This window comes from Oratosquilla oratoria, chromosome 13 (assembly GCF_046742065.1).
Source record: "Oratosquilla oratoria isolate Oo_2021 chromosome 13, ASM4674206v1, whole genome shotgun sequence".
NCBI classification, from domain to species: Eukaryota; Metazoa; Arthropoda; class Malacostraca; order Stomatopoda; family Squillidae; genus Oratosquilla; species Oratosquilla oratoria.
This window is the reverse complement of record NC_134789.1, coordinates 68,924,291-68,934,614: the sequence shown is the minus strand read 5'-3', so window position 1 is coordinate 68,934,614 and position 10,324 is coordinate 68,924,291. Positions and strand designations below refer to the sequence as shown.

General features: G+C 38.7%; 1 protein-coding gene across 10 annotated transcripts in view; it reads left to right on the top strand.

The window, feature by feature from the left end:
• The window catches only part of LOC143032481 (uncharacterized), a 90,477-nt gene that overhangs the window by 64,879 nt on the left and 15,274 nt on the right, over positions 1–10,324 (top strand). For all 10 annotated transcript variants that reach the window (XM_076197328.1, XM_076197327.1, XM_076197324.1 and 7 more), the window contains 7 exons: positions 601–786; positions 2,462–2,629; positions 4,236–4,412; positions 8,015–8,205; positions 8,800–8,852; positions 8,998–9,114; positions 9,252–9,482. In XM_076197328.1, coding sequence (XP_076053443.1) covers positions 601–786; positions 2,462–2,629; positions 4,236–4,412; positions 8,015–8,205; positions 8,800–8,852; positions 8,998–9,114; positions 9,252–9,482 — 1,123 coding nt within the window. The remainder of the gene's footprint in view (positions 1–600; positions 787–2,461; positions 2,630–4,235; positions 4,413–8,014; positions 8,206–8,799; positions 8,853–8,997; positions 9,115–9,251; positions 9,483–10,324) is intronic.

Genomic DNA, 10,324 nt, shown 5'->3' with positions numbered 1-10,324 from the left:
CTTGTCCCCTTTTCCAGTCCTCTTGCACTCTATCCTCTCTTAAACAAACATTAAATAACTTAACCAGCCAGTCCACCATAACTGTACCTCTTTTTTTTTTTAAGACAGTCTATATGATGCCCATCCAACCCAGGTACCTTACCTACTCTTAATAACTGCCTTCACCTCATCTTTCCTTATTTCTCCATTTTCCTCACTCGTTACTGCCCATCTTTCTCTTACTCCCTTCTCTTCCATTATCATCTCTCCATTTGTACCTTTACCTTTTCTTCTCTACTTGATTTTCCTCTTCTTCCTCTCCTAATTTCTTTCCAAAACATTATTTTCAAAAATTTTCTGTCATGCTCTTGCCCATATCGCATCTGCTCTCCTGTTTGCCTCCTTTATCTTATGCTTTACTTCTCTTCTGTTCCTCTCATATGTCTTTTGATTGATGTGGGTTTATATGATTTAAAATTTATATGAATTAAGATAAAAATGGTTGTGTACAAAGCTATGCTCTGTAGAAATTAACAAAGATTTGCATTTTGGGGATTATACATAGATTATTTCTTCTTGTTACTGAGTTTTTTACTTATTTATCTTTTTCTCTCCCTCCAGTTATTCTTATATTATCATCTGATGAAGAAGAAGCTGAAGAAAAATCTTCACCGATCCCAGGCAGTGCCCCAACTGTTGATCCCCAGATAGGATTGTCACAAGAAACTTTAAGTCAGAAGGAGCCCGTTATTACTGCAGACATGGAGAATTACCAAGACGCAGAGGATACCAAAGGAGCAGTGAGAGGTTAGGGAGATTTCTTACCTGGATGGGCTGTTTCACAGCCATGTATGGAGTACTTGTATGAAGAAAAGTGTTCCCTGTGGTTAATTCTAGTCCCTCAGAATTTTGGGAAATACTGGGTACAGTGAGATTTATGTACAAATCAAATACTGCCCCCCCATTGAATTAGGACCATTTTGCACCGCTGAATCCAAAAGTGACATCCGTTTTTCTCAGTCAGGTCAGGTTTTTATTCTAATTTGATTTTGAAAAATCTGATCTTCTGACTAAATTGATTACATTTTTGTAGCATTATCAGTTGAGTTCACCAGGTAACACAAAATTTGTCCATGAGTTAAAAACTAATATTTTCAAATTCCGTAAATAAGTAGAAATGAGCAGTTCAGACTTCGGTTCAGAGTTCATGAGATCAATTTATTGATTTTTTGTCACTTTTGCTTATTAGTTTAAGGGTTTTTCACAGTATCTGCTTTGAAATCAAATGATTCCTGTTAAGTATAATTTTAATTGATGTTAACACAATTAATATGACAAATCAATGATAAAAAAGAATTCTCCAGGCTTTGTCTTTAGAAATGAAAATAAAAAGGAAACAAGGAGGGTACAATTATGTATTATAATATGTTAATACACAGAGTAATGTCCTTTCTATCCTACATGCACAGAAAGCATGGGTACTTGGTGAAGCTGGACTGTGGTCCCAACAAAAAACAAATAGTCATAAGTTGGCACATGCAAAATCTTCAGAATTTGTATTATATCATGTGAAAATTCCTGTACATGTAAACAAAAATGTCAAAAAACAAGTATGTAGCTTAATTCAGAAAGTTGACCTGATTAAGCAAAACCAATGTGATTTTTGGATTCAGCACATCAAAATGAGCTCAAAAAAAAAATTGAACAATAAATTTGGTGTTGGCCAGTGTAATTTGTTCCAGAGCCTTATTTGTTGAACTGAATTGTTCAGTATGTGAGTAATGGTTGATTTATGCTTGTGTGTCTTAGGGAAAGAAGTGTATTTGTGGGTTAGTGGAGTGCATATATCTATGTCTATCTATAGATATACGCCCTCCTCCAATCCACAAATTACACTTCAAATACAATATACAAGAGATAAGGTGACAAGTATAAATGAAGTAGTTTTAAAAGGATCAGTCTAGATAGTGTAGTCTGTAAGGTATGTGGGAGGGTAGTGAATGAGAGGATGGGAAGGGAACAGAAGGCGTAAGGACTAATAATTTCTGGGATGAATACAAAGGAAAGGCTGTATGGGGGAGTGATTGTTGTGTGGTGGAGAACAGGGATGACCATTTATTCATAAGTACTATGATGGGAGGGGCAATAAATGGGTTTTAGATAGGTGTGGGTATGTACTAAGATTGATTCTTGCAATGTTGTATTGGCTGTAGTTAGTATGGTGGGAGGATAATGCCATCACTATTTCTATGTATGTTGTAACAGGTGATTAATGGATCATTGAGGTGGACTGGAAATTACCCTCTCAGTATTTCTTTTCCACAAAGGTCAAGAGATGCTTTGACTAGGCCGTTCCACTTGTTAGTAGAGGAAAAGACATTGGTACATAGTAGATAATGAGGATTCATATTGAGCTGAAAGGGTTTGACCTAAGGTGCTGGGGTCCAAGAAATTGTAAAATACTTGCATTCTTTTCTTTCAGGTGGTGGCTTGCCTGACATAGAAAGCCTTTCGGACGGTAACTTAAAAGGCCCGTATACATCTTTCCCATGCCGAAGCATACGTGTCGGTTCCTACAAAGTCATGCCCAATGATCGTGTCCTTTTTGTTCCTCAGGGCATTCGGCTTGTCATCCCACCTTTTGATCAAGGTAAGCAGAACTTTATTTTGTCAGCTTCTTATTATGTCTATTGGAGAATTAGTGTGAATGGATGAAAAGACAAGACAGTGTACAGAAATAGGGAAAGGTAAACCATCTCTAGCTGTTAGGCCCTACTTTGAAAAAACTGAATAACTGCATTGGTTTTGATCTATAATTTCCAAAGTGTTGACATGGGATGGGTGGGAGAATGGGTTTAATTGATTTACAGTGTGGGTGTGGTTTGACTAGACCACCCCTTGTAAAATGGGTGAAATGTTCCTTATCCTCTTCACTCCATCTGACTATCTTGTTCTGTCTTCCTCTTGCGTTCACTCTATCCACCTTTGCCTTACACACACTTTTTTCTTCTTCTAGTCTTGCTCCATTAATTTTTTCCACATGTCCAAACTATTCCTGTATTCTCAGATAAACCCTGTCTGTTAGCCATCCCTATTCTGCTCGACTTCCTCGTTTTTGACTAACCAACTTTTTAACTCCCACCATATTTTTCCCGTGGTGAAATAAGCCAGTTATTGTTTGCTAACGACACTGAACTTGTAGCAGGATCAGAGGAGGGATTGAGGAAGTTAGTGACAGATTTTATTGTATTATATTGAAGGAAAGTAGAGAAGCCTGCATTCAGAAATAAGGGTCCCGTAGATATGAACTATGTGAAGGAAAGCAAACCATATTGAGACTGATGACACGTTAGGGTAATCACTCATCACAATGAGAAACATGATGACCTACAAACAGGGAATCTGTAGAACTCAGAATACCAAAATCAGGAGTTAAGAATAGAATTAATTTTAAAGTATACCAAAAGTCAGATACACTAATCAGAAATAAGTGTCATAGATCATGTTATAATAAAGACAATGGTGATAAAGTAGAATGTAAAGAGTCGGGTAGGAAGTAGAAAAGAATAGAAGAACACATAGAAGTGGGTAACTCAATGAGTCTACTTTATTGTAGGTCAGACAGGAGAGAGGACAGATAGAGAGGGTTAGAGATAGAGGAATGGTGCACAGCGCTTGTGAATTAACTAATGTGTGCTTTTAGTGTGCTTTAACTGGCTACCTCACTTAAAAAGAAAAAAAAATATTGGTATGTTGATAGGTTCATACATACATACATACATATACCAAGGGAGGTAGCCAAAAAGGGAAAGGCATAAAAACACTCCCACCCATTTCATCCCTAAATACACTCCACACCCCTCCCACCCTCCCTCTCATCTGAGCACCTCCCGGCTAGGTGATAGGTTCATAATCACTAACATCTGCCTTCATTCATTTGCTGTCTTTTTCTTTATCCTTAAACTCGAAATACTTAGTTTATAGTATCAGTTTGTAAGGGAAATTGTTGCATGACCCATGTATGAAGAACATCCCTTTCTGTGGTTAAGCAATCAATAACTTGATATTATTATTGAAGTGACGCATATTATTTTATGTTAATGGGGAAAAAATGTATATATATTTTTTCATTTTTACAAAATGTTGGCCATAATATTATTCACATGTTAGTTATATGAACAGGTGTACCTAAAGGTCATTGAATATTTCTTCAGTGCACTTCATTATTTTATTGTAAACTGTTGCCCTCTTTGCAGGTGAGGATAATGTGGTGCTAAACATTCCAATTAAAAGTATAATTAAGATATTGGTTAACTTTGGACGATCACTCCCAGTATTTTTTCTCTACATCAAGCCCTCCACAGCAGCAAATGTAAGAAGGCTACTGAAGATGACCAACGAAGCAGGATATTATTATGACCCCTGCAGTCAAGGTGAGCTTATAATCTTGTTCAGTTTTCCTATCATCATTAATGATGGTGAGGATGATGATTGTAATCACAAGTTACCGTTAAAGGAAACTTGCTGGCCCACAGTGGCTGCCAGTGGTCTTTGGGCCCATGTAGATCTCCTGGGAAGAAACTTTGAACTCTTGTTATTGTTGTTTTAGTGTATTTACCTAGTTGTATTACACGGGAAGGGAGCTATGCTCGTGGTGACCCGTCTTTGTATCTTTAAGCATCAAGTATTTTCTTAAAATCTTGAATAGTATTTGCACACACTGTTTCTTTATCTAAGTTATTCTAGATATCCAGCACTCTGTGTGGGAAGCTATTCCTTTTCCGATCTCTTCTATAGTTATGACAGGGTAGATGGGGGGGGGCACTATGGAAGGTCTTGCAGATATACAGGATAGGAGGAAAGCTTCTAGGAGCTGTCAAGAGTTTTTACGAGAGTAGTAGAGCATGTGTCAAGATTAGAAATGGAGAGAGTGAGTCGTTAGAGGTAAAGGTGGGACTTCGTCAGGGATGTGTTATGTCGCCCTGGCTGTTCAACTTATACATGTATGGGGTGGTGTGAGAGGTAAATGCAAGGGTGGTGGGTCAGGGATTGGAGATGTTTAAAGAAAATGGAGAAAAGTGGGAGGTGAGCCAGCTGTTGTTTGCGGACGACACTGTGCTTGTGGCAGGATCAGAGGAGGGACAGAGTTTGGGAGAGTGTGAAAGAAGAAAGCTAAAGATAAATGTGGGTAAAAGTAAGGTGATGAGATGTACAAGGGGTGAAAGTGGCAGCAGACTGGAAGTGAGCATTAAGGGAGAGCAACTGGAGGAAGTGGATAGTTTTAGATACTTGGGTGCAAATGTGGCAGGAAAGGGTGGAGTGGAGGTGGAGATAAAATGTAGATTGACAGAAGCGAGTAGATGCCTTGGTGGATTAAAAAGTGTAATGAGGAATAGACATTTGGGAATGGATGCTAAGAGGAGATTGTATGAAGGAGTGATTGTGCCAACAGCGTTGTATGGGGCAGAAACATGGAACATAAGAGAGGAAGAGAAAAGGAGTTTGAATGTGTTTGAGATGAGGTGACTGAGAAGTATGATAGGGGTTACTAGACTAGATAGAGTGAGAAATGAGGAGGTGAGGAGGAGAACAGGGGTGGTAAGGGAGTTGGGAGATAGGGTGGATGAAAGAGTATTAGGATGGTTTTGACACAAGAAGAGAATAAGTGAAGACTAGTAAAAGAGGTATGGAAGGCAGATGTGGGGGGAGTGAACATGAGGGGTTGACCTAGGATGAGATGAATGGTTTGGGGTGAAAGGGGCTTTGGGGAAGAGGGGAATGTCTGTTGAGAGAGGACAGAAGACAGGGGTGAATGGAGAATGGTTGTTATGGATGATGTTGTGATGCATGAGGTGGAATGGGTGGATGCAGCCCAAAGGGATTTCTCCCCGTCTTCTCCTTTTCTGCATGAGGGGACGGAGAAGGGGGGGGGGGTTGCCGATTTAATGAAGCGGCCTTGCTGTGAATGTGCTGTGTCTTGTGACACTGCTTCTGACCCAGGGCAGTGGACAAGATGTAGGGACGACCCGTCATCCTGGAGGTGCCAAGATAAGAGGGAGGGTAGAGGGGAATGGAGTGTATTCAGGTATGGAATGGGTGGGAATGGTACTTATGCCTCTTTCTTTTTGGCTACCTCCCTTGTAAGGGGGAGAAAGCCTTTGGTATGTGTATGTATGTAGAACTGTTAATTAAATTTCAGAAGATGCCGTTCTAGCTCGGCCAGTTTAAGATAAGTATATGGCTAGTGCCTGCTTATCTTTTGTTAATTCAATTAACTCACACCATATACTTATATCCTTTTTCCAATTTTCATAGATTCTGGGGTATTGTCTGCATGTTATTGTGGCAGAGTAGCATGCAGTTGATACTTTAGGTCTATATGGGGTGCCCCTATGGACCAGTCACACATCATTTTGTCTGTGATAGAGGAGGAATCTTTTCACAGAGAAATGATGACACTTTTATTATACTGTGACTGTCCCTCCGTTATGCTGTCCCCCAACCCCTTGTTGCTATCCTGTACCATATCTCTGAATATTCATATCTTTTTTTTTGCCCACCCTGTGGTGGGGGATAGAATACTGCCACCAAGTATTCCCACTTGAATTGTACGAGGTGAGAAAAATGGGACGGGGATTAGGACCAGGCATCCTTCTCCCTGTAGCCCCACAGGGGACATTCCTAAAAAAAGTAAAGGCATAAGAGGGTCTAGGAGTTTTCCAACCAGTACCCTAAGGTTTGGGTCTTTTAATGTGCATAGATGTAGTACAGATGAGAGTAAAAGGGAAGAGATAGGCAGTATGTTTGTGAGAAGAAAGATGGATGTGTTGGCTTTGAGTGAAACTAAGTTGAGAGGGAAGGGCGAGTGTGAGATTGGGAGTGTAGTAGGGAGGTTCTCAGGAGTGAAGAGAGGGTGAGGGAGAGAAGGGGTGGCTATACTAGTAAGTGAAGAGATAGGTAAACATGTAGTGGAGTGGAAGGTTTCTTCAAGGTTAATGTGGATGAAGGTGAAACTGGGAAAGGAGATGTGGGTTTTTGTAAGTGCATATGGGCCTGGTAGCGAGATGAGTGTAGGAGAAAGGGAGGCTTTTTGGATAGATTTAAATGAGTGCATAGATGGATTAGGGAGAAATGTCTAGTGGATTTGGGAGACCTTAATACTAGGGTAGGAAATGGTCCAATTGATGGAGTGGTTGGGAAATGTGGAGTTCCAGGAAAGAATCGTAGTAGAGAGTTGATGATTGAAATATGTCTAGAGAGTTGGTGATAACAAATACAGTGTTTAGGAAGAAAGTCAAGCATAAGTGCACATGGGAAAGGGTGGTGGATGGTAGGGTGGTAGATAAAGCATTAATGGACTATGTAGTGGTAGATAGGAGTATAATAGGAAGAGTTAAGGATGTACATGTTCTAAGGGGAGAGAGTGGGGGAATATCAGATTTTTTTTTGGTGGAAGGTAAGTTGAGAGTGGAGGATAGATGGAGAAAGAAGAAAAGGACAAAAGGTAGGGAGGTGCTTAGAGTGAACTCTTTAAATGAAAAGGAGAAGGAGTACAAGAAGAAGCTGACGGAGGAGTGGGAGGGAGTGAAGGATAGAGTGGAACTAAGAGTGGAGGAGGAATGGTGATGGTTCAAGGAGGGAGTGACAAGATGTGCAAAGATGGTGTGTGGAACAAGGAGGATGGGAGGAAATGGAAGGGAAGATAGTGAGTGGTGGGATGAGGAAACAAAGAAGGTTGTAGAAGAGAGAAGCGTGCTTTCACAGATTGATTACAAAATAGAACGAGGGAGTCCTATTAGAGGTAGAAAGAAAAGAGAAGAAAAGTAAAGCACAAGATAAAGGAGGTGAAGGGGAGAGCAGATGTGAAATGGGGTAAGAGTATGACAGAAAATTTTGAAAATAATAAAAAGATATTTTGGAAAGAAATTAGGGAACATAGATTTTTTGGCTGTCTCCCTTGTAAGGGGGAAAAGCCTTTGGTATATGTATATATATGAATTTATTTAAAAAAATAAATCTTTCTTTCTTTCCTAAGATGAAACCCATAAGCGTATTACCATTCTACCTGAACGTATGACTGAGGACACTAAGAGCATAGTCAAGCAGTTATACGGAGGTGCAGCCCGAGAATTGGTTCATGGGCCACCTCCTGGAAGCAAGTGCATCTTGGAAGAACTTGACTTACGAGAAGCCAACGAAATCCTTGTGAGGTCGTCTCCATCAGAGGTATTGTTAAGTTCTTCCATAAATAGGGTGTACATTTGAATTAACTGCCTTGAAAAAATTACCCATACATGTAGGTATTAGATATAGAAAGCTTTGGTAGAAGAGGGGAAAAGGCAGGAAATTTTTAACTAGCTTTGAAACCTTTTTCTTGCTTAAAGAAGAAAATTATAACTATGCAGTGGTGGACAGGTGATGGGTATTGTATGTGAAGTCAAGTTTTTAAGTATGAACTTGGTAATTGTTGCATTGATCATAAAAACATGTAGAAACATGAATGTAATTTGAATTGTGAGTGATCAAGCATAGTGGGCAAATTTGAAGTTTGTTTTGTACTTAAATTATACTAGCTTAGGAGAGACTTTTTGTTGCTGCTAGATAATTGTAAAAATCTGAAGTTTCATTAGATATAGAATTTGTGTTCATGTATAATTTTTTCTTGTAAACAAGCTTGCTGTTGAGGATCCATATTGTTTATTGCACCAACATTGAAAAATCTCTATATTGGATGGGAGATCAATAATTGTATTAGAAACTTATGTATTCATTTGATATTAAAATGTGGAATAAGGATTTTAAGTAACTTTTTTGTTGTAGGTACAATGTGTCATGAAGAAAAATCAAGGAACTCCTATATCTGAAGTAAAACTGTGAGTAAAAGATCTCAATTGAAATTGATAAAATCTGCAACTTAAGGAACAATACTACTTTGATAATATGCCATTTTTAGAAATGAATGCCGCAAGTAAGGTATGAGAAATTTTTAAAATTTCTGAAGATTTTATTTTGTTTCAGATTATTAATTTATCCACCCCCACCACAAAAAGAAGGAATATCAATTAGTCCAGATGACTACTGTTGCCTTGAAGAAGAGCAGTTTCTTAATGACGTCATAATTGATTTTTACCTCAAGTAAGGTTACGCTCTTAAGAATGGTCGTTTGATAGTATAATGGTTGTGAAGTACAACTTAGTGTCAATTTTTGCCGTCATATATCTACCACTATTGATTAAGCTATTTCTGTTAATGATATACTTTCTTTCCTCTAGATGGCTTCTCCAAAGCAAATTATCAGAAATACACAGACAGAAGACCCACGTGCTTTCTTCCTTTTTCTACAAGCGACTAACCGCCAAACCCAAGAAGGGACGCCGGCCTCATGCTATTGAGGATGATCCTAAATTAAGTGCAGCTGAGAAAAGACATAGCAGAGTTAAAAGTTGGACAAAAAATGTTGACATCTTTGAAAAGGACTTCATCATTATTCCTATCAATGAACAGTAGGTTTATTATAGTTCATTGTTAATGTAAATGTAAAGATGAAAGGGAAAAAATGGGTGGTTGATGGGAGTGGAATTGGTGGGCGTGGGTGCATGCCTTGACTGGGACCTGTAGACAAGTGTTTGGATCTACATTGGTCGGAAGCATTGGAGAGAAACTATTTGGGTTCTTCTCTTTATTCTGTCACCTTTGTTGCTGGTGCTTTCCACCAAAGCCAGTGATGAAGATGTATTAACCTAGTTATATATATACTCGTCTATAGGTCGAAATCTTAAGAAAATCTTTTTAGGCCAAAACCTAGGGGTCGACCTATACCCAAGTAATAATCTTGTTAGGTTGAAACAGACATGACAAGAAAGGCTAGGAAGAACTTTTACCTTTTCTTTAGGTTCAGAAATCAAAATATTTACCTACTAGTTACTACCAGTAAACAATGGGGACATAAAATACACGGTACGTACCAAAACATGTGAAATTCCTTCTAGATACGGTAACTCCATATTGTGGTTTTACCTGTTTGTTAAAATTCTTAGCACAGGCGAGCTTATTATATCATGTATACTATTATAGTACCCATAGTTGTTTAAAAAATAATGAAATGCTGTGATATTCTCAAATTTGCTTTCTATATGGTGTATATTATTGTTACCATTACCAAAACAATGCATGGATCTCACCATCACGAAAACAAATTGTTCAGTATTGCCAACTTGTTACTGTTACCAGATATTTTACCATCCATCCTTTCTCGTGTACATGAATGATAACGCCTTTTGGAAACTTTTGTTTTGGGAGCGTTTTCCTCTTAAGCACTTCCATACGGTGACGCCTACGTAGGCGG